The 25088-nt window shown below is 38.7% G+C and overlaps 1 protein-coding gene across 6 annotated transcripts in view; it reads right to left on the reverse strand.

The window, feature by feature from the left end:
- The window catches only part of znf185 (zinc finger protein 185 with LIM domain), a 35725-nt gene that overhangs the window by 1813 nt on the left and 8824 nt on the right, over positions 1–25088 (reverse strand). For 3 of the 6 annotated variants that reach the window (XM_054792277.1, XM_054792275.1, XM_054792276.1), the window contains 27 exons: positions 25021–25077; positions 23359–23409; positions 23195–23266; positions 23020–23100; positions 22884–22946; positions 19953–20069; positions 19557–19865; positions 17380–17445; positions 17057–17125; positions 16741–16815; positions 14921–14974; positions 14762–14836; positions 13036–13089; positions 12739–12792; positions 11691–11741; positions 11538–11582; positions 11073–11114; positions 9176–9241; positions 8941–9012; positions 8758–8820; positions 8418–8510; positions 8178–8225; positions 6510–6548; positions 4600–4653; positions 4443–4517; positions 4336–4356; positions 2276–2378 (listed from right to left, as the gene is read on the reverse strand). In XM_054792277.1, the coding sequence (XP_054648252.1) occupies positions 2276–2378; positions 4336–4356; positions 4443–4517; positions 4600–4653; positions 6510–6548; positions 8178–8225; positions 8418–8510; positions 8758–8820; positions 8941–9012; positions 9176–9241; positions 11073–11114; positions 11538–11582; positions 11691–11741; positions 12739–12792; positions 13036–13089; positions 14762–14836; positions 14921–14974; positions 16741–16815; positions 17057–17125; positions 17380–17445; positions 19557–19865; positions 19953–20069; positions 22884–22946; positions 23020–23100; positions 23195–23266; positions 23359–23409; positions 25021–25077 (1969 nt within the window). The remainder of the gene's footprint in view (positions 1–2275; positions 2379–4335; positions 4357–4442; positions 4518–4599; positions 4654–6509; positions 6549–8177; positions 8226–8417; positions 8511–8757; positions 8821–8940; positions 9013–9175; positions 9242–11072; positions 11115–11537; positions 11583–11690; positions 11742–12738; positions 12793–13035; positions 13090–14761; positions 14837–14920; positions 14975–16740; positions 16816–17056; positions 17126–17379; positions 17446–19556; positions 19866–19952; positions 20070–22883; positions 22947–23019; positions 23101–23194; positions 23267–23358; positions 23410–25020; positions 25078–25088) is intronic. The other 3 variants (XM_054792278.1, XM_054792280.1, XM_054792281.1) reach the window with 3 other exon arrangements.

Here is a 25088-nt window from a genome sequence, read left to right on the forward strand (position 1 = left end):
GGAACACCCAAAGTTGAACACCATCTATTCAGTGGCGCTTCTGATTTTAAAAGTTATTTTCCATAATATCATGTAAAGTGAATTGGTATTCCAGGCTCCATAAAACATTTATTGTCTGTGCAGGCGGTGGATATGTAGAATAATACTAAGTAAAATGACTTGTAGTATTATTATTAAATAATACTAATATAAATACTAAGTAAAACGACTTGTAGTATTATTAATAAATAATACCAATATTAATACTAAGTAAAATGACTTGTAGTATTATTATTAAATAATACTAATATTAATACTAAGTAAAACGACTTGTAGTATTATTATTAAATAATATTAATATAAATACTAAGTAAAATGACTTGTAGTATTATTATACATGTATTATTTGAAAGATACATAAAGTTAGCGATCCTGCCACCTTGTGTTTTTTGATTTATTGTTATTGCTGTTACTAATACATATGACGGAGTATTAGAGCCACATTGAAAAAAAAAAACAAAAAACTTGAGATTTCAAGAATAAAGTCATAAATTTAGGAGAATAGTCGTAAGCTTACCAAAGCCAAAGGTCATATAAGTCCCCCTTTTAATAGCTGTCTTAGGCAATGCCTGTTACGACAGAGTATTCAAATAATCTGAGATCTGGAGAATAAATTGTCATAAATTTACGAGAAAAACTTGTAACTTTATGTTACAGGCATTGCCAGAGACAGCTATGAAAAGGGGGGACTTATGTGACTGTTCACTTTGGGCATGTGGAGGGGGCGGGCTAAGGAAGGCGGAAGTGAGAAGGGCTCGACATGCTATTCTGTTTGTGCTCAACTGCTCTGTTTTGCTGCTGCCACGTTATAAATAAACTTGCCGAAAGCAAGAGGAACATTTCCCTTCCTCCATGAAGGGCAATGCTCTATTTCCCCTCTGACACGTGATATTACGACTTTATTCTTGTAATATTACGACGTTATTCTTGTAAATTTACAACTGTGTTCTCGAAATCTCATGTTATTTTTTGTTGTTTTTCAATGTGGCTCTAACAGTCCGTCGTAAATTACGGATCACGATTGTATACTCGAAATTGTTTTTTGGCACTAAAAAGGTACCTTTGTTGTCAAGCCTCTACGGACATGTGTTATGTTTTGAAGTGCAGACCCTCAGCCCTGGTAAATACTGTATATTCATTCTATTTGTCTAATTGAATAGATTGTTACATTTTGAAAGCAGCAGTGTGACAAGGTGTAGTCACAGAAACAGACGGCAGACAGAGCATTCAGGATTGATGTCTTCCACACTTCCGTCGCTTCTTCTTAAGCCTGATTGGATGTTAAGAGATGCATTCAATAAGGCAGATTCTGTGGGAAAATCGGTTAACTAACGATCAGTTAAATACTTGGAATGGGGACACATTTTACTCAACGCATTCACTGAAAATCTGAAGTATTTTCAAGTCATCAGACTAAAGCCCAAGTCAAGTCCAGAGTCACTGTTGTCAAAGTCCAGGTCAATTGCAAGTCTTTGATGATATTGTCAAGTCAAGTCCAAAGTCATCAAAATTGTGACTCGAGTCCACACCTCATTTCTCTGCGTAATGGATATTTAACGAAATATAGCGCTCATATATTGTACCGAGTAGCGTTGGCTTTAATGTGTTGCGATGAGTTTCCGTCCCGCGTCTATGGTTATCAGCACGCTTTCACTCTCTCCCATCACATGTACCCTCCTGTGGTAGCATCACAACCAAACACACAAAACAGCAAAGTTTTTGTGGTTTCTGGAGACACGTTACACAGACAATACCACTTTGGGGTATTTGACGTCGGAGGTTTGGCTGTATAATGTTGGAATTCTGATATCGATGCTGGTATTCAGGCAAACAGCCATGAAGTCACACGTCAAGCAAATGCAAAAAGCATTACAGTAATTATATCAACCAGACAGGCTTTGTATCTGAGAAACCTGTTGAGTAGGAAGGCTGCCGTTATTATGTCTGGTGTGGTTTTATATTTGTATGTCTCTGGGCATGCTGGAGTCTTTGTTGTCAAGGCAGTTGCCAAGCAACTAGTTGGTTCACCAAGGCCAAGATATAATCCAGATTTGTCAAACTAAGTTGTCACCGCTGTAGATGAAGTGGCTTATTTGCCATGTAAAGACACAACCGAATGCTCGCTCTTGCCATAAAAATCATGTATTTGGTGAAGAAGCTGCTAAAAGCGCATTTCTACTCAGCTGCATTTCTACAGCAGAGTTCAAAATATACCAAATAATTGATGCAAAATTACCTTGAAGCAGCTCGGGTGGCTGTTAATATTAAGGTGCTCGATGGTGATCTTGGCATCATTGCCCACCAGCTGTCCACAGTACGTGCAGGGGGAGGACAGCGAGCTGCAGTGTGGACACACACAGAGAAGATGAGGGGGTGGACTCAAAAAAGAGCAATAACCTGTAACCCTTTGTCAGACACATACAAGATGTACGGACACAAGATTAAGCCTCGTAAAAGCTGTTATCTTAGTGTGACTGCAACGCAAAAATGAAATCTTACCGAGATGAAATATCTTAAATCAAGGTCAGATGTTTTTGGTGTAACAATTTTCCTATTTAAAGCGATACGTACAAATATCAGATATAAAATAAGCAAAATGCACAAAATATGACCATACAAACAAGTCAAATGGCAATGCAAAAAAAGCGGTTTAATGTAACACCCTTTTTATAATGGATTTTCTCTTTTTTTTTTTATATATTTTTGGCAAATAAATGTATGTATGCCTAAAAAAAGCAGATCCTCCAAGGTTAGGTTCAAAAACACACGCATGGCATCTTTTTATACATAAATACACACACACACACGCATTTTTTTACTGTGTTATTAGTTTTTTGTATTTTTTGTGTTTTAATATTTTTGAAAAATAGCCTTCCAAAACACATGCATGTCATCTTTTTATCCATAAAGACACAAATACATATGTATTGTTTTTTAATATTTTCATAATGTATTTTATTAATTTTCAAAAATGGCTTTCGAAAACACGTGCATGTCATTTTTTAAATCGATAAATACACATACTGTATTCTTTGTTATTCATATTTTTAATGTATTTTATTACTTTACAAAAATGGCTTCCAAAACACATGCATGCTGTCTTTTTATCCATGAATACACACATACATATTTTATATGTAGTATTCGTTTTGTATATTTTTTTAATGTATTTTATTATGTTAAAAAAAAAAAAAAGCTTTCTAAAGCGACCAGTCCAGGGTGTACACCGCCTCTCGCCCAAAGTCAGCTGGGATAGGCTCCAGCATACCCCCACGAGCCTAGTGAGGACCAGCGTCATAGAAAACGAATGAATAAAACACAAGCAGGTCATATTTTTCCATAAATACACACATACTGTACATATTTTTAATGTATTTGATGTTTTTTTGTATATATATTTTTAAAAGGTATTTTATTATTTTTCAAAATAGCCTTCTAAAACACAAGCATGTCATATTTTTCCATAAATACACACATACTGTACATATTTTTAATGTATTTAATGGTTTTTTTTATGTTTTTAAAATGTATTTGATTATTTTTCAAAAATAGCCTTCTAAAACACATGCATGCCATATTTTTTTCCATAAATACACACATAATGTATATATTTTTTAATGCATTTTTTCATTAATTTTATTACCTTTAAAACATGGCCTTCCAAAACACGTGTATGCCATCTTCTTATCCATAAATACACACATACATATTTTTTAACGTAGTATTTTTATACATAGATATATATTTTTAAATGTATTTTGTTATTTTTCAAAACATATCCTTCTAAAACACATGCATGTCATTTTTTTTTAAATGTGTCATTTGTTTTTAATATATTGGCTTGAAATATATTTGATTCTTTTTCCAAAACACCCTTTTGAAACACACGCATATCATCTTTTAATACACAAATACACCTAATTAAACGAGCTAATTGCATTTTAGAACGATATTATAAAAACACTGTAATATTAAAGTCCTATTTACATTTGATATCTTGCTTTCATTCACTCAGGCATGAAAAGAATTTGGTTAAGGAAAAAAAAAATCAATTTTAAAAATGGTCATGAATTCACAGACTTGCGCCCCAACGGTGGACAATTCCCAATTCTCGTGGGAAATGTTCTGCTTTTTTTGCAACGCTTGTGTCATCAATGTGTGGATTGTTCGGAAGATGAAATGGAAACATCCACAGAAGAATAATTCGGAAAAAACTGGTGGTGTGACGCTGCACACAAAAGAATAAACAAAGCTGCTGAGATAAAAAACAACAACAAAAAACACTTTGGTAATTACCTGGAGTAAGAGGAAGACCAGCTGTAACAGACAGAAGACAATGTGACCCAACATCACCATCAGTATTTCTTATCAATACCATAAATAAGGCATAGTGTGGGGCCTACCTATTGATTGTGTCTGTGGCGTTATGGGAGGACAGCTCTGTGGAATTGACGTACTCCTTCAAGTACACAAAGGGCCTGAAGCACAGCAACCCACAAGATGAAGATGAGTTTAGACAACATGAACATTAGTTAGCACTTTGATTGAAATCCTCCTCACTTCTTGATTTCAGGCTCTGGTGAGGGGGTGCGTGGGACTTCTTGTAGCATGGTCCTGGTGTCAGACAGAGCGAAGCATCGTTAGCCTCATCGCTCATTCATGACTGGCACCGATGAGGCACACACACACACACACACACACACACACACACACACTGCATCTGCTCAGTGCAGCCCAGGAAGATAATCATTTTCTGTCATCGCTTGTTAATGTCGCCCTGTTTGATGGTGAGGCCGTTTGACAAAGGGACACCTCTAATGCGCATCGTTAATCTGGCATCTGGAGACTCATCATTGTCTGGGATGGTGGCGGAAGGGGAAAATTGAATGACAATAGGAAGGCAGATGATGTCACTCAAACTGAATGAGATGTCACTGATGAGCTGCTCCAAGAAGGTGCCTTAAAGGTCACCCTTTATGCAAAATGGACTTTTTAATGTTCGGGAACAGTAACGAGCCCCGAGAGCCCGTTTATGAAAGGACGTGAGAAAAATCTATCATCTCACTCACTTGTTTGTTTTCAGTGATGACCGCTTTGAAGGAACAAAAAGCATTTGGCTTGAAAGTAATAAACATATTTTGAACTTATTTTGTTATAATAATATTTTGAACGTATTTTGAAAAAGAATGCTATTCCGCCAGCCGGTACACGGGGAAAAAACAAGACAAGAACGACCACTTTGTCAAAGTTGCCACAGAACAGAGTACGGTAAGTCATGTCTTGTTTACATATCGTACTCTAAACACTACATTCCACTATAGCGACAAGCCTGCAGAGCATTATATACGTATGTTATATAAACATCTTTTCACAGCAATATGATGACGGGGGGAGCGGCTGCTGTTGCAACGGGAACAAAATATGAAATGAATCAGGCTATAAAGACCCCTTTACGCTCATTAATAAGCAAAATTTAAAAAATAATAGAAGGATAAGCAACTCCAGAGTAATGTGCACTCACCATTCTGTGTTTTAAAGGCGACAAATCTTCATCTCCACGTCTTAAGGCTTAAGTCCGTGTTCTTAAAGTTCCCTATTTCATCCCCAAATGTTTTTCCCTTCTTTTCTCCTTGAAAACTATTGACACATCGCTCAAATATTCGCTATAATCACTGTAAACATCCTCCGTCTCGTACGGCGCTATGCTTGTGTAGCTAAGAAGTGTTACTCTGCTTAGGTCACTTCCGGAAATGACACTTTGCGGCGCCAACGAGGTCATCGTGGCTGCCGCCATTAACTATTGATGGAATTTTTGCGAACTTACCGTTCATAACTATAAACAATACATAACATAGTTAAGCAAAGTTGATAAGTCATGTCAGCGACCTTTTAATGTTTCGTTGCAACTATTACGTTGGACAAGTGCAGAGTTACAGCGTATATGTAAAAAGTGGCTAAAGTACACAATAACGCTTCTTGGAGCTACACACTCCGTGGTCAAACACAGTTTATTAGCATTAACGCTACAAAACAGCGTGTTCCCATAGCGCGTACTAAAAACACATTTAAACTGTCCAAATTCCGCTATCAAGGCTAGATTTTGAGCAATACACTTCTGTGGGACCTCTGAGACTTATTTAAAATGGCTGAAAAATATTATGAAAAAGGGACTTCTAACTATATAGACGAAAAGTTTCAGTTTTTGTGATGGAGTAGAACAGCAATTGCGAGCCTAGTGACCTCTGTACTTTCTTCTGTCTTCACTTCCTGTTGTCCCAATACTATAGTTTACTTTAATCTGCATGTGGGACAATGAGCAAAGTGCCGAAAAAAGTCCTGAAGCAAACCCGATCGGCATAAACAAAGTCCTGGCTCAGCCTCACTAGACAGAACTGTGTCTTGATGACCAGCAGACCAAACAGAAGAGTGTTTCATGTGTTATTGTGACTTTCACAAGATCAAGAACTCACCGATCCGTCCCAAACTCCTCCTGTTCTCCATAGGTCTCCCTGGAATATCAAAGAAACCAGATTAAACTTTCACTGCCGGTTGCAGCCGTCAATACGCTGGACACGTTCCAGTAAACAGAAATTGAAGGGTTTTTGTGGGAGAGGCTAGGGATTTATTGACCAAGTGGGTCACTTTCACATTTCTGGCACTTCATAATCAACAGTGAGTTTGTGTCCTACCGAGAGTTGCAAACAGGAGGAAAATTTGCTAAAAACTGATGAAAACTTTCCATGAAAAGTTGGGCAAATTTGGTATATACATTTATCGCAGTTAATTGAGACCCGACCATGATAAGTGAATTTCTGCAAATCCTTATTTAGAAATTGAATATTTTTGTAAGAAAGCCTGTTTATGACCTTCGAAATATGTTTTTTTTTAAAGAATATTAGAGCCCTCTAGACATGAAATAACTCTACGGTCACCATCACACTTGTATTACCCAATATTGTAGCTGTAATACACGTAAATAAGCCATTTAAAGCATAAATAAATGTGTTCCCGAGGGGAGCTGAGTGGCGGGCGGACAGGAAGCGAGGTTTGGGGTTCAGAGTTGAGTTTTAGCTTGGCGTGGGTTAAAGCTGCAACAGTAGTCCGTGTTTTTGTAAGGGATTTTTTATTAGGGATTATTGTGGCTGTTGTGAAATAAAAGCACAGTGACCACTGTAGGATACTACGTATTAGCATCTTTGAATGCGTCTTCTGAATGCCTAATATACATATTTTAGTTCATTTAGCCATTTTGATGCTGGAAAATGCTTGATTCAGATAAAAATATGCATATTCTTTGATTAACAATAGGCCATATTCAACCACAAAACATAATGGTTTATGAAAAACTCTGATAGAGTGCAAAGTATACGTCATTTTATGGGAATTAACTGGGGTTTCATTTGGTTTTGTCATCAGAAGACACGCACGTAAACTTTTTTAGTTTAAAAATTGGACTTTTGACTTATCATACACATTTCTTTACATTTCTGTTGAATAAAAACAAACATACTGTTCCCAAATAATATAAAGTGAATTAATTAGAATAAAACTAAATGAAATCAAAATTAATGAAAACTACTCACTCTTACATGTAATGAGAAGGAACAGGACGGGGTTTGCTCATCAATACTGTCACCTAGTGGCGCTTTAAAGGTATTACTAGAATCGCAAAGTGTATGTCAGTAGTATTGGTTGCAGTATTGGTTATGAAGTACAAAATATACGTTTTCCATGCAGTAAAACATGTTGCATTCTACTACTTAGCTATATACATTAGCATCTGCTTGGTCAAATTAATTTGTTTATGTAATTGATAAATAAAACTAAAAATTCATGATATTTTTCATATTGTACTGAGCAGCCAGACACTTTCCTCAGTCACAGTAAGCTACATTTCCAGCTCTATGGTTATCATCACACTTTTCCTTTTTGCTATCGCACATAAACGCACATAGAAAAAGCATGTTTGTGGAGTAAAATTATTAACTTATTTGACTTTTGAGGCATATTTGTCTGGAATTTTTTGGTTGAACTCGACTTTTGGCGCTCCACTGTAAAAGTATTCCACTAATGTGAACAAGCTCGACTGGATGCCGTAGCATGATGTGGTGTGAAGTACAGAGTAAAGTTTCTCTTACCTGATGGTGGTGATGGTTGTGACCGTGTGTATCTGTGAGTCCTCTGTGCTGCAAAGCACAGCAAATACCAGCATTACATAAGTTAAGTTTCTACTTAAGTTTAGCTTGTTTTCAATTAAATGCTTGACAGCATCTTAATTTCCACACACTTATAAGTCACATTCTGCTTGAATGGTAAAAAGGAAAAAAAAAACAGCTTTAATTTGCATCTAATGAGCTGCGCCAGGAGGAGATGGGTACCTCTCCTCTTCCTCTTCCTTCTCTGTGGTGGATGTGATCGTGTACACGGAGGGCGATGTCCACCTGTCCCATGGAGAGTCATCTTCTTTGGACCTTGTGGGCAAAACACGCTGCATAAGATGATAGGAAACACATGTGCACATTACAGGAGAAAATAAACTAAAAATATATCTGATATATGACCTATTTTTACCAGTGCCAGTGCACAATTTCTTCTGGCTCAATGAGCAGAATGTTCATGCTGCAAAAGCCTCAGCATCCAGTGAGAGGGAGGTGAAGTCAGGAGAATAAGGAGGGCAGCCTAGGCACCCCAGTGCTTTTAAATAAAAAGACGACTTACTTCCTCTCAAACATAACCAGAGTCTGTTGCTCTTCCTCTCGGCCTTCTCCTGGAGCCTCTCTGCTGAGTGAGGACACATACATTGAAAGGCTTTTAGCCCGTAACGGGCGAGGGGAAAGATCAACGGAACACGCTGGAGTACATTGAGTGGAGGCGTAAGAGTAAATCGAAGTGTGTCATCACCTCTCCTCTATGTGGGTCTGCAGAGGAGTCGTGGTTTCCCACGTGCGCGCCCACGACTGATGAGTGCTGAGGCTGAAGAGGAAAGAGAGCCGCGATGGAAGAGTCGCGGCACATGAAGTGGAAACACACACACAAAAAAAGTGCATTGTTTGAGAAATTGATTTCCGAGGCTCCACTTTGCTCTGTAGCACGCACTCATGCATTCATGACACGTGCACTTGGCGGGGGTGAATACCTTGTGGCACTGGTGTTGATGGGGATGATGTCATCTGCCAGTGATTCCAAAGCCTTAGTGCTCGTCCTGGTCAATGTGCATGAAAAAAACATGTTGATATGGAACAGATACAAGTATATAGTGAATTACCATAGGACTTGAACATAGGACTGTATTTTCTCCCTGGAAAAAATAAGTCTGAAAAGCGGGTTGTCTTATATTTAGGGTGTAGTCCATACATGCAAACTAATAGTAAATCGTTTGCATACTAATATCTGTGCGTTCAAAATGCCATCAAAACGGCACAGGCGCATTTTATCGATGGCATTTTGAATGCACATACAGTATACCCTTGACCAAATCCTGGGGCCCATTGATGTGCCATTCATCAGCTCATGTGGCAGCAGGATGCAACACAGCCTCCACATTGAACACAACTGTAGACTGTCCGCAACTCCTGGAAGCTGAAAACATCCCAGTTGTTGCGTGGCCAGCATACTCACCTGACATGCTACCCATTGAGCATGTTTGGGATGCTGTTTGAGGAAAATGGTTGTCACACTAGTTTTCGACCCCCTTGGGCATCCCCCACCCCAAAATGTAATAAAATAATTTGTTTTTGTACCACGTCTCCTGCCTCCTTGGTGCAAACAACCTTGTGTGTCCTTTGGTATTGTACATTTCACTATTTCCTTGAGTGAAACTCTCAAGGTGGCATGGTCAACGTTCCTGTGTTACAAAAAAGTTATCTTTCTAGTGTGTATTCCATTACTGCTGCTAGAATTGGATTTTATGAAACAACCATCCACCCACCCTCGTGTTGTTTAGGCCGCAGGTGTCAAACTCAAGGCTTCTTGGCCATAAAATTTGACAAATTTGCCAGTAAAGAAAAAAATGATCAAATGTATGGACAATTACGTAAGGGAATTGTGTAATTATGACTTTAATTGTGTTGCATGATGTGATTATACAGTTGCAGTATATGTTTTCTTTTTGACCTGTGATGAAGCACACTTAAAGGGGCAACAGTTCATGCTTTGTATTCTGAATAAACAATTGAATTCACTTAGACGTGAAAAAAGAATGATGGGCGCCACACACCGGAGACGACAAGCGATTGTGACCAGCTACACATCCAGAGCGAATTGTACGAGTCTCCCGCGGTTTGATTGGCTGTCAGATGTGGAAGGAATTTCGGGGTTTCAAAGTAGCTCAGAGTAGGAAAAGTGGCCGGTGTTGATGGAGGACTCTTGCTAGTACCGGATCTTGCTAGTATTGAAGATAAACTTACATAAATGTTGGCGTAAATTAATTCAAACGTACCAGATATGTTTACACTCGCGCCAACAAGTTCCCAAGTCGCTGCTTTCTTTCTTTAAATCTCTATATTCTTTTTTTTTTTTTTTTTTTAGAAATGTCAAATGGCTTCGGAAATCTAATACTGCGAGTACAGTGTACTGATTAGCATCCTGTCCGCTCATTGGTCGATAAATGAAACTCCCGCTGATTGTCCTCGTCTGAGACGACAGCAATGCAAAGTTTTTTCAACTTTCTGGGATTGTGACGCATGACACGCACGAGCACAAACGCATGAATTTCGCGTGTCGCTTGGCTGGATGGTGACACACGATAATCGCCCTTTCGCGCAGGTTCCATTGAAAATTGAAAAGTCGAGGCGATGTCGCCTCACGTGTGTGGCGCCCAAAAAGCAAACCTAACCTAATTTTGGCAAGCCATCATTCAAAATCTCTTACTAATTAATGCCGCTGTAACAAGAGAGGAAAATACGCACTATAAAATACAAGGATGTTTTTGAATTAGCTTAATTAGAAATGAATGGTGAAATGGTTTAAGATGATGAGTAATAAAAATGACAGTTAGCTGTCTGCTGACAGGAAATAAAGATAGCAGAACTTACACGATCGCTGGATCTTGCTTCTCCAAGAAACTGGTTGACGAACTTAAGAAACAAGAACATAAAATCAGGATTAGAACCATGAGTAGGATGGTAAAATTCCTCACTTGAAGAATGTAGTCATGATTTTTGCCAATAATTTGTAGTACTTTGTAAGTAACACCATGCAAGTAGAGAATAAAATAATAAATATAATCTTAAAAAAATAATACAAATGTAGTTGTGATGTAGGGGTTTGGCACAGAGGTTGGACATGCAAACCTCAAAATAGTCCACTTTGAACATGATGGAATGCTTTAAGTGTGTGAGATTCACAACTAAATTCAAGCAAATAGCAGCTGATTACAATACAACACACAATGACAACACCGTAGTAGCTATAACAACGTACGCTTGTGTGCTCACATCAGCGATACAAAGAGCACTCCTAATAGCGAAAGGTACAATTTGCATGATTCCATGCCGTACCTATTGATGGAAAGATCTGAGATGGGCTGCAGCAGGTCAGAGGAGCTGCAGGGAGAAAAGTGGCTCATAATCACAACGTGTTGCATTATGCATGACGACGTGCCATGAGGCTGAGCTGCAAAACAGTCACAGCTCCCAAACCAATATGATTACCTGTTTGGGGATGTGGTCCCTATCGGATACGGATCAAATGGATCAGCCGAGCTGAAATACAATTTCACACTGATTTCACTCTCAATTGTCAGCACGACGCACATCTGCTGTCACACTGAATCTTAATGGAAAGATTGAATGCAGTTTGAATGGTAAACAGAAAGGAGCTGGACTCGAAATCGAAAATGTAGCATGTTCTGTTGCAAAAACGGTTTTTATGATATTTGGAAAGAAAAACTTCCATCCACATGGGCATGATACCCAAACTAGATGAGCCTGTCGCAAAGGCAACTTTTTTTTTTTAAACAGGCTTCACTAAACATCTTAAAATAAACTGTGGTGCTCGGCCAACTATTCGTCAGTCAGCTACAGACGTGGGAGCTGCGAGTTAGATTTTTTTTCCGTCAGCAAATAGGCTAACCGAGCATGAATAACAGAAACTAAAACATATTAGACATAAGCAACACGTTAGCATTTTTTTTTTCCGGGCAGCATACTTCCCATCAATGTAATATTACTGATACCTAGTGTCAGGTGTAGGATACTACGCGTCACGTCTTTCAATGTGTCTTCTGAATGCCTTATTATTTGTATTTTTGTTCATTTAGCCACTTTTATGCTTGAGAATGCTTTATTAAGTCCACAAATGTGTAAAATTGGATTAAATCTGCATATTTTTAAAATTAATAATAGGCCGTAGTCAATGACAAAACAGCTGTAATTGATTAATTTACTTATTTTGAGAAAGCGTGATCGAGTGATGCGACATGACGAGGGATTACTGCATGGGTAAAAAGTGGATACACAATAGCGCTTCTTGGGGCCAGACACTCTCAGCTCATTTGCCTTAAAGCTACAGACACACAACACAAAGTGTTTCCAGTCGGGCTTCCTAAAAGCACTTTTAAACAGTCCAAATACCAGCATCAAGGCTAGATTTTGCGCAAAACGCTTCCAATACACCATCGTGTGACTTCTGAGACTATACAATAATATGGAACCTTTAACTTTTCACCAGATCAAACCTATTTACAGCAAGTATAACCACCTGAACTCAGTCACTGTGGTGGTCACACGGGAGCTCACGGGGTCCTTCTCCTCACTGCAGAATGACGGCGGTGGCGAGATGGAGAGGTAAGGAGTGAGGGAATGCATGAATGGCGTGATGAGAGGAGAAAAGAGGGCACGCAAAGGTTAGTGTGGTTCTTCTCATACACTATTTACAATGACAGTCCTGACAACTAATTGACTCAAACCAGTACAGAGTGGAGAATTTCTGCATGTTTGTGTTTGTGTGTGTGTGTGTGTGTGTGTGTGTGTGTGTGAGAGAGAGAGAGAGACATACCTGTCAGTAACAGTGGTTATGGTTTGAGTGGTTATAGTAACCGTCTCTGTGGGGCTGGAGGGCAAAGAAACATCATGCAGAGTCAGTTTATTACAAACCATATCTGATCAGAACCCATTTTTTTCACAGGGAAGTGCTCTAGGGAAGCGATAAGGTGTAACTTTGATTGATTTAGTCAAATCTGCTCCTTTGGCTGCATCTCAGGCTGGCGGAGACAAACAAAGCAGCGATACTTCATCAGAACAGAACATTCTCTTCTATTTCCAGACGCAGGCAGATACGATGCGCCGCTCTTTGTTTTATGAAACACTGAGCAGGAGTTGACATAGAATACTGAAAAGCAAACTGAATAAACTAGATGTAAAAATAGCCTGCAGGAAATCCATTACGGGACACCATTAAGGGATGGAGGAAAGGCTTTTGCAACACTTTGGTGGTATACTGCGAAGCGAGTTTAGTGGGTTAGCGAGGTGTGTTGAGTGTAAAGCCGGGCTTGCTTGTACAACTTAAGTGGCTCTCCTTTAAAGCGGCTGTATCACCATGGTAACTTAGGCTACACTCATAACCTGCAGCTTAAAATCGGGTATGAAAGCGGCGGTTTCACTATGTAACTAATTCGGAGATGGCGTCATTCATTGAAGACCCGGTGGACGTGGGAGCAAGAACAATTTGGGCAGCACTACAACGGGAGTGGCCACTCTGAGATCACACTGATTTGCGAGCATTCCCTGATTAAATTCTCTAGAAGAGATATAGATTTTCAACCGAGAGAATACACTAGATTTGCTCAGTTTTTGAGCCATGCATCAGGAATAAAATGCAACATGAAATATTCACTCGGCCAATGTTAGCAGACATATTTGTCGCAACAGTCGTTGCATGAGTACTCAGCCCGTTAGTCTGCTTATGCTACAATATTTGCTGGAGGGATAAGCACTCTGAGGCATCAATCAACTGCAACAAAACACGTCTTTATTCTAACAAAAAGTGAAAACTTGCCACAAAAGGAAAAAGGTTGCCACAAAACCTAGTGGTCATATTTTATAATTTGGAGCGGTAAAATTTGAAAACAATGTAGACATATTTCGAAGATGAAAAAAAGACAGTGGTTGCTCCCACGTATTGATTTTTTAAATGGATATGTGTTAATATGTCCAAGTTGTGCAGTGTTGAGCATAGCTAAACGAAAAGACTAGTAGGGTATAGTTAGTATCATAATCAGTGTTAATTTGCACATTTACACACTCAGCATTATTCTGCCAGAAGTTCTCCCTCGCGGCAACAATGTTGCTTTTGGCAGCAATAATCTTTTTCAACTCCTCATCCTCATCACGCTCCATAATAATTACTTGCTCATCTTGTGTTACATACACTGGCTGGCTTTTAAGCGGAAGTAGAATAACATGATGTCAAACGCCCCCTTTTGTGTGTTAAGCGCACTGAGCACAAAGCCGAGAACCGGACTTGACAAAGCCGCACCGTTTAAACTTTGTTTAGGGAACTTCTTGTTGAGCTGCATCTTGAGCACGAAGCCCGGGTTTGTTGAGCCACTTTTGCAGTATACCCCCTTTCTCTTCCCGCATGCTTTTATTTTGATTTGATTATTTTGACAGCTCTGCATCGACTTGTATGCAAATACATCAGGCTGCCACAGACAACGGCAAGCACTGGTTTGAAATGTAAGGAATGCGTCCGTCTGATGTGAGATTTGGAGCTCTTCCTGTACCTTTCCAGGTCAGTGAGGAGAGCCTGACTCCAACGTCCCGGGCTGGGGAGAACAGGCTGCGCAGGTTCTTCTCGACTGCAGGAGTGGAGAGATAAGGGGAGGTAAGTGGGGTGTAGCATAAAATAACCTAACACACCTATTTACAGCAAGTATAACTACCTGAATTCAGTGACTGTGGTGGTCACACGGAAGCTCGAGGGGTCCTCCTCCTCGCTGCAATGAAACAGTGGAGACAAAATCAGACGTAAGGAATGAGGGAATGCATGAATGGTGTGATCAGAGGAGAAAACAGCTTGAATAGAAAGTTACGTTATATCTTATGTTATGCTATGTAATAAAAAGTGATGTGTTATAAAAGCTTGGTGTGTGATGGTATGTCAAGTTATGATATGCTATGCTATGTTATAAAAGCTTAATGTGTTATGTCATATTATGTTATGTTATAATATGCTATGTTATAAAGGCTTGGTGTGTTATGTTATGTCAAGTTATGACATGCTGTGCTATGTTATATTATGCTATGTTCTAAAAGCTTGATGTTATGTTACACTATGTTATAAAAACATGGTGTGTTATATTAGTGTAATATTATTTTGGTTATGCTATGCTATGTTATAATAGCTTAGTGTGTTATGCTATATCGTGTTATGTTATGCTCTGCTATGTTGTAAAAGCTTGATGTGTTGTGTTATATCCTGTTATGTTATGTTATGCTGTGTTATAAAGGCTTGATGTGTTATGTTATATCCTGTTATGTTATGCTGTGTTATAAAGGTTTGATGTGTTGTGTTATATCCTGTTATGTTATGTTATGCTGTGTTATAAAGGTTTGATGTGTTGTGTTATATCCTGTTATGTTATGTTATGCTGTGTTATAAAGGCTTGATGTGTTGTGTTATATCCTGTTATGTTATGTTATGCTGTGTTATAAAGGTTTGATGTGTTGTGTTATATCCTGTTATGTTATGTTATGCTGTGTTATAAAGGCTTGATGTGTTGTGTTATATCCTGTTATGTTATGTTATGCTGTGTTATAAAGGCTTGATGTGTTGTGTTATATCCTGTTATGTTATGTTATGCTGTGTTATAAAGGCTTGATGTGTTATGTTATATCCTGTTGTGTTATGTTATGCTATGTTATAAAACCTTGATGTGCTATGTAATATGTTATGCTAAGCTACTTTATGTTAAAAAAAAAATGATGTAGTGTGTTGTGCTGTTACGTCATGTCAGTAAGAGGGGCGTAGCATAAAAAGAACTTTTCGCAAGGGTAAGGAAAGCAAACATCAGATTGGTCTGATCCAGGAAGTGAGGGAAAGTAAAAGGAGGCGGGAAAGGTGACATTCCAGAAGAGAGTTTGGAACGCAATTAAGTGAAATGACAGAAATGACAAAAGTATGCCGTCATGCTCATTTTGGCCACAATTTGTTGAAAAACACTAAAATATGCAACCTTTACCTCTTCACCTGTATTGATTAAAAAGTTTTAAAAAATTAATACGATAGGGTCTCTCATGTTATTTTGTGCTATGCTACGCTGCATTATGTTATGGATCAAAAAATGTTTTTAGGTAGGTTTTGTCATGACATGTTACAAAAGCTTAATGCATTGTGTTGTTATGTTATACTACTCTATCGTACCCCGTCTCATCTTATGTATGAAATAGCTTCATGAATAATAAGTTAGGCTACGCTACATAATATTCTATGTTGTTATGATATGCTGTGCTGTTACTTTATGTATTAAAAGGCTTTAAAATAATGCCATATGTTATACAGTGTTGTGTTGCGCTATGCTGTTATGTTATCTTATTTTATGTTCTGTTACTTATGACAATAGACTTTAGAGCCCAGCAGTTGAGTTAAAGCAAAAGGAGAGAATATATGAAGCCCAACAGTGCCACCATGTGGTTAAGTAGTCTAAAGAGGTAAAGCGAGAATCCCACTGCAGTATTGTGATTGTGTGTATTTTTAACAAACCCAGAAATGAGATCCAGGAGATTCTCTGTTGTTGCTTCATGGTTGTTGAGCGCTGCAGCTGGTTCCTGTTCATCACTATTGACATGAAGTAAACAGATCAGTGCACCTGCTTTGGCAAATATTCATATACAGTATATTTATATTTATATCACCTTGTTAGTCAAGTTTAATTTGGAACAAACTCTCGTGAGGTATTTTTAGGGAGCTTTAAATGAGATTTGACTACTTTGAAGTGAACACAGTGGCGCATTGCCATGATGTGTCCTCATGCCAACCCTGCCATGGAATGAATGAGGAAGTAGTTTTAGTTTGGTACCCTTCTTCTGAGCCAGCATCCCCTGGGTCTTCCTCTTCTTCTGCCAGCACTGGCTCGTCATCCTTGAAGCTGGAGGGGGAAATTAAGAAAAATGTGTTATCAGATGGCGTGTTGAGACTCTATCATGCCAGTCGAAACTTTGTAGCTACTGCTTTTCATCTACTATCTATCTCAACAAGTGATATATGAAAGGAAAAACAGTAGCAAAGTCTCTTGTTAAAGGCCACCGTGAACCAAAACCCAAGACTGCAAAAACACGTTATGCACTAAACACATTTAGTGTCGTGTTTTCTTTCATTTGCCACCTGCGTTGCCACAGTTACCTGGTTGTTTCTGTTTCAGATGGAACGAGATTTTCATACATGGCGGTGAGTCGTTCAACTCTGGAGCTGTGAATGCAAGCACACCATTGAAATCCAGAACATACAGAATACAAAAAATACAGAATACAAAAAACACATTTAACCTTTTATAGGGCACTTGAGTACTTTGAAATTATACATTTTAACCATAGAAAATTATTTGAATGCATTACAAGACTTGTGAGACTGTGTGATCATTATCATTATAGTTATATTACTTCAATACTTTGTTCTTAACTTATTATAATGTTACATTACAATGTGTACCCAAACGCAAATTTGCAGGTTTTTGGTTAATAATTTTCTTTCTCTCTGAAAAGCCGCCGTTTTTACGGAGACCACTCATCTCAAAGTGGATAATAATTCATAAATATGTGATAGTAAATCATAAAATGTACATAAAATAGATTTCAAAAAATATATAGCCTAAATAGCATTTAGCTTGTTAGTTTGCGTCGCAAGTGAACAATGGCAATTGAAGAGAGAGGCGTCCGGAACCTAATGTAATAAATCACTTTTATTGTAAATGTTGATCCAAAATCAGAGGAGAACGTCAAGCTAGGGGTATGGGCAAACAGCGTGTCAAAAATAGATATTTTTATGGGCATATCATTCCCTCGCGGAATTTTGCCATCACCGGTAGGCTCGGAACGTAACCCCCGCGAAAATCTGGGATCTACTGTATTTTCTACGTTACTGGGTATTACGGGCTTACACAGTAGCAGCATGTATGGTATCCACTGAAGCTAAATTTGATTTGCCCTAAACAGTATATTAGTACAATAGAGTCAAGGAAACCAGATATCTTACAGTTAAAACCACGTTGGTTGTCAAACCCTGGGCTTCAGTATTACGTATATATGTCGAATATAAGATGACCCTGACTCCTCTGTTTCAAGACCCATTTCTGGAAAAATATTTTTCAAGACAAGATGTGTCTTTTAAACGATGTCTTCAATCCCAGAAATAAAACGGATAGATTGCAATAACCTGCCAACTGTCCTGTTGCACCATACATATACAGTACATACAGTAATCTGGTGCTACAGACCTTCTTTCCCATCGGCCTCCTGTTTAAATAGTTTCCCTTATTTTACTTTTATCAAAAAAATGTGTAAGTCTTCTCCAGTACTCCAGGCGACAATGGTGGTTTGTTTCTCATAATAGTATGACTTTTAAAAAAATATAGATTTTGTTGTTAACTCTACTGTACGCTTGTCAAACGACATTTTTCCTCATATTACATTACTCTCATAAAATTGCGTCTTTTTTCCTCATGAAAATACGATTTTTTTCCTCTTAATATTTTTACTTTATTTTTGTAAAACTGTAAAAACAATTTTCTTCCTGGACATGTTCTTTTAATATTGCAACTTTATTCCCTTGATATTCTAACTCATTCCCCGACCGAATTTTCCAAAGATTCAGATTTTATATTGTTTTGTTTGTTTTTCATAATATTCAGACTTTAAAAAAATTGTAAAAAAAAAAAAAAAATTCTTTAATATTTTAACTTGATCCTACAAAAAATGAGGTTATATTTCCTCATACCTTGCTATTCTTGTAAAATTACCACTTTTTCTCATTATATTACAGTTTTTATCTCTTGATATTTTTACTTTATTCTTGTAAAATTACTGCTGATTTTTCAATTTTTGCGTTTTTTTCCCCCCTTCCCTTGAAAAAAAAACCAGCCAGCCATAAATGCTCCCACTTTGGACACCCCTGTTCTAAGCCAACAAAGTTAAAAGTATTGATACTCTAGTATAATTTTGTTTTTGCCCCATGAAACTGGCAAAAGACTGGAAGAAGTTTTGTTAAGGAAAAAAAAAAAAATTCTATCATCATTATTTATTATCAGCTTTATGTGTTTATAATTATTGATACCTATTCTCAGGACAGACAGTGAATGTTCTAAAATATTTAACTGGTTACACACGGAAAAAAGTTACTGTGTTCTTTTAGAAGTGTTAGAGCTCATAAAACAAAATCAAACTGTAAAAAAACATGAAATTGGCAATGAAACACAACTTCTTACAGGCTTTTGCCGCTTTCATGCATCATTTCCAGCCAGAAGACACCCATTCCACACATCACAGTGGTAAGGTTTAGTAGTTGCGGTGTAACAGGTTTCTGACCTTGAGTTTTCAGAAGGTTCAGGCTCTGGCTCTGGTTTGTATTCTTGTACTTGTTCATCGACTGACATTGGATACGTTTCAGCAGCTTCTGAATCATCAAGTTGTGAATGGGTCGAAACGACGTGAAGATAATCAGGGATGAGTTCAGGGAGAGGAGAGGCCACCTTGGTGCTGCCTGGTGTCATGTCTTCAAACGGGGCCTTTTTTGGGGAAGATGCTGGAGGAGGATCTTCTTTCACAGGTTCAGGGAGGACCTCCTCCACCCTCTGAGTCTCATTAACAGTGACGTGCCCAACAGCTGTCTCGACTCTGTTAACAAGACAAGATAATAAGGCAAACTGACAGGACAGACGTCTGCTTGATGCAGGTAAAATAGACACCAGGCAGAGGCTTTACATGTTTTGTGGTTGCGGCTCTGGGACCGAAGCAACAGATGTGACAGAGGTGACAGCGGAGGGGAGCACAGCGCTGACAGGTGGTGGATTTGCAGAAGCATCATCTGCGATCTTCACCCTGCACATTTGGAGCACATTCACACAAGTATGTTTGCATTTGATCACATTGAGTCACTGTGCTGATTGCTGAGAGATAAGGATTCACACTCTTGCTCTTGTCCACCATGACAATATTAGCCTTTAACCCGATGGGAATGTTGAGGGAACGATGCTTTTACAACAGACTTAGAAACATTTCAACAGTGCTTAAAAGGTCCCCTATTATGCTAAATGGATTCAAACAGTTACTGTATATGTGTCGCCAGAGCCTGTTTATGAGCACCAACGTGACAAAATCTATCACCTCCCTCACTTGTTTGCTCCACTTTTGAGAGAAGAGGTCGCTTTTGAAATTTCAGGATTTCATGACATCATGAATGACTAACGTCCGCGTATAAGCCCAGGAAGACAGCTTTGTAAAAAAGCAGGCTTCACTAGTGTTGCTAATGTTTGTGTCCTCTGTCCCACTCCTTAAGGTTACATTGTTGTATGCCAGAGGTGTCCAAAGTGCGGCCCGGGGGACATTAGTGGCCCGTAACTGTTTTTTTTTTGGCCCGTGGCACATTTTAACAAGAAAAAAAAAACAAAAAAAAAACAGGAATTTTACAAGAGTACTGTAAAGTCAAAATATTAAGAGAAAAAGCTGTACTGCAATGAGAAACAGTTGTAATTTTACAAGAATAGCGTAATATTAAGAGGAAAAATAACGACATTTTTTTGTATTATTATCATTATATACTATGAGAAACAAACAAAACAAAATAAAACTGTCATTTTTGGAAAATTAAGCTGGGGAATGAGTTAGAATATTATGGGAATAAAGTCAAAATATTACAAGCAGAACATTTGCAAGAAGAAAGCTGTTTCTACAGTTGTACAAGAATGAAGTCAAACTATTAAGAAAAAAATCATATTGTAACGAGAAAAAAAAGTCACAATTTTACAAATAACGTAATATTATGAGGACAAATTAAATTTTTGCAGCATACAGTTGAAATATTAAATAAAAAGTATGTTGGATTTTTTTAAAGTTGTAATATTATGAGAAACAAAGCAACGCAAATTCTGGAAAATTCGGATGGGAAAAAAGTTATATTATGGGAATAAAGGTGTAACGTTCTGGGAATGAAGTCATACTATTATGAGAAGAAATCTTAAGAAGATTTATTAAGAACATATTAGGACAATTAACAAAAAACAGCAAAAATGTGAAAAAAAAGATTAAAGAGTGAATTTAATACTAATAGATGGGCTTTTTCACCTATATCACAAAGCTGAGATGTAGTTTTTTCTTGAAATATATAACTTCTTAGCATATCTACAGTACATGTGTTGCTTTACAAAATATCAATTTGACCCTTGCATCCTTTCATTTTTCACTATGTGGCCCTCGCTGGAAAAAGTTTGGACACCCCTGTTGTGTGTGATACTTGGCATCAATTAAGTTGAACAAGTGCAGAGTTACAGCATTCATGTAAAAAGTGGATAAAGTGCACAGGACTGCTTCTTGGAGACAAACGCTCTGCCACAGACAGGCGTGAATGACTACAGCTCATTAACTTTAAAGCGAGACACACAAAACGACATGTTAGGGCTTACTAAACTTCCAATACACAAGTGGTTATCAACATGCTTTGGCTGTGGACCTAGCATGCCTTGCGGGTTGCAGATGCGGGTATAGTTTTGGATGTATGTAGGGGTTTGTAAGCATTAGTGTCTAAGCCTTATTTTGACCATTTCTGTCCATTTTCTGTGCGACTCAAGCTCGCCGCAATGTACTAACGAATGTTGTTGGTCTTCTTCTCTGACAACAAAATAAAATAGCACTAGAGCGTTGTCGCCACCTTTAGGTGAATTAACAGACTACGCCCCACCGGCTTACAAAAAAATTCCCTTTGGAATTAAAGCACAAAATTATGTTTGAATGAATGTTTTTGCCCAGTTTAGATGAGAATCACTGCAATACGCTCTTGTGTGACGTCTGAGACTTTAAAATACTATTATATGGGACCTTTAATAACAATCTCAAACAAACAGACAGGTGAACTACTTTTACTACTTTTACCTGAGTGAATTTGGCCCTCGAACACGTGCAAAACTGTGGTCAAATAGTCCCATTTATGGTGCTTTCATGCAATTAAAATGAGCATTTGCGCAGCTTTTCTTTTTGAGTGATTCTTTTATACCATAGATCAATCAAAGCGCACCCAGCTCCCCGTTTGCTCCAAATTAAACCAAAATAGTCCCATTCATTTGTGCTGCCATTGTGCCATTTTGGGCAATTAAAATGACCGTTTGTGTCGTTTTTGAGTTATTACAGATTAAAGAAAGAGAAGTGTCGGGTTGTTACATACCCGAAACTTGGCACAGACGGTCATTTTCATTTCACGAAAAAGCACAAACAAATGGGACTATTTTTTGTTTCATTTGGAGCAAACTGGTGAACGTTGATTGACCTATGAAATAATATGTACTAACTCAAAAACGAAAGCAGCACAAACGTTCATTTTAATTGCACAAAACAGCACAAAGGAATGGGACTGGGAGGTTTGTGTGGTAAATACTACATTGTACTACTGAAAGAGTTCCCCCTGAATATGCTGATGTCATGGCATCGCTGGAAGATGACAGCACATCATAGCACCTTCTGAGCATTCAATCAGATTGTCATAACTACATCGGGGTATCATTGCGTGCTCGATGATTGCTGTGATACATTAACCAGCACAATAGGTAATTCTCTGGCATTTTGATGCAGTGACTGTGAGTATTTCAGTGCAGCTTTTGAAGGAATTAAAATATTTCTGTCTGAGATTTCAGAGCAGCTGTTTACCTTTTAGCCACAAACGATGGAGTGTCGTTGGCCACTGAAGCGTCAGCTGCTTTTATTTGAGACCTGAATACATAGAGACCCATCAGTAATGTCAGCCTGAACACGCAAGTGCTGGCTTCGGAGAGTCAAGACTCACTCAAATTTCTTTGCAGCAGAGAGCACATACGACCGCTCCTTGGCTGCAGATTTGGGCAGGACTTTGCTGGCTGCTGTCGTGCTGCAAAAAGGAGCCATTACAGGATAGTACTGATGCAGTCTCTCCACAGGTGATGTTTAAATTGGACGGTGTGCGTGTCTGGAGAAAGTCTTACCGTTTCTCTTGCTCCTCACTGCTAATCTTGCTGTCCACGTTGTCAGTAGTGGGCTTCACCGTGTGGGGGGCACTGATGGGCATGAATGAACAAACAAAAACATATTCAAAGTTATTCTTTTTCTTTCGTCGCCGTCGCCACAAAGCTGGTTTGTGTGCGCTTACATTTTCTTGTAGCCCTCCGAAGGTCTTTTGGTGAAATGTGACGTGCCACTGCTAAAATACGATACACAATGTCGCTTAGACACTAACAGGCCACTTTTATTAGGTACACACTGAGCTCTAGTAACATTGTGGTTTAAATAGTGTCGAGAGGAGATCGGGTTTTTTCCACTCATGGACATGATACCACCTCTGACGCACCCCTGACTAGATAACCCGCCCGTGTATATGCCCACAACTCCAGAGGACAAAAAAGGGCTTCGCTACATCAAGTCTGAAAATCAAGCCCAGAGCTGTGCCAACTATGTGTCTACTTTGTTTTTCTTCAGTGAATAGGCTAACCTAGCCGAACACGATATGTCCCGCCCATTCACACGCCGGGGAATCAAACCAGGGTCCATAGGTGAGCGATAGGCAGCACTCGCCGATGAGTTTGAAAGCCTGAGCTGTGGTCGATCTAAAGTACATTGGTAAACCTCACTCCCTGACTCCTTCAGACCCGCGCTGGATGACGCGTTGACAACTCGGTTCTTTTAGCTGGTCAGCTAGTGCTGCTCAACTCTGATTCAGTGGATATCAGTCGATCCAGATTCAAGCCCCGGCGGGTGCAGGGCAGGACTGCGCAGGTGACCACCGTTACCCTAGCATGATGTACATTACATTTGTGTCTACTCCTGTCCAATGTTATGTTGTTTTACCTGATATATGGCATCTTTTAGGCTAATGGATGCTAGGGTAGGCTAGGCTAACCTAGCATAATACCATCGTACCTCATTTATCGCAGTAAATTGGTTCCAGTCCAGACCATGAATTTCCGCGAAGTAGGATTCAATGTCAATACATGGAACATTTTCATAGTTACAGCATAGAAAACCTGTTTGACCTTCTAAAACAGTTTTTAACATTATTAGAGCCCTCTAGAGATGCAATAACATCCCTATAGTCACCTTTATGCTTGTATTAGCTCATCTTGTAGACAGGATAAGTGACAAAAAGACCTAACTCATATCATGCACTACTGTTGCTTTGTTTACATCACATTGCGCAGCTCTTATGCAGAGGCGACGGGATCTCTGCAGGGACATAACAGACACCACTGCTTTAAGCATAGCAAGCTATCAAAGGTAACTAGTTAGCCTCCAAATTATTTATTCTAACCTTAAGAAAGGGTTTGAAACTGAGTGTGGAAGAAGGACAAAGTAAGAAGCCCAAAAAATTCCACTTCCACAGGAATGGGAGGAGAACCTTTTTCACTATGTCATGTCGGACCCTGCACACATGGCTGATTTCATGTGCCGTGCAAGTGAAGGTAAGGTAATGTCTCCCCAATGTAACATTACTGACGCCTAGTGACCAGAATACTACATATGACTTGCCTTTCAATACTTCTTGACAAATAATAGGCCATAGTCAACCACAAAATAGCGATCCTTTATTGATTAATTAATGAGGGAGCAATGTTTGAGCCTCGATGTAGCGAGGGAACGACTAGACACAAAACGGCGCGTTCCCACTATGGCTCGCTAAAACCTCTTTTAAACTGTTTACATTCCAGTATCAAGACTAGATTTGTACACACACACTATTCCAATACACTATTGTAATGAACATAATATGGGAAGAGTATAATATGTGAATCAGAGTGATGACTCTGCAGGCTCTTACCTAATGCCATTGGAAGTTGAAGATGAAGCAGGTTTGTCTAGTTTGGTGAAAGCACCCCTGAATAAACA

Source organism: Dunckerocampus dactyliophorus, chromosome 11, assembly GCF_027744805.1.
Source record: "Dunckerocampus dactyliophorus isolate RoL2022-P2 chromosome 11, RoL_Ddac_1.1, whole genome shotgun sequence".
NCBI classification, from domain to species: Eukaryota; Metazoa; Chordata; class Actinopteri; order Syngnathiformes; family Syngnathidae; genus Dunckerocampus; species Dunckerocampus dactyliophorus.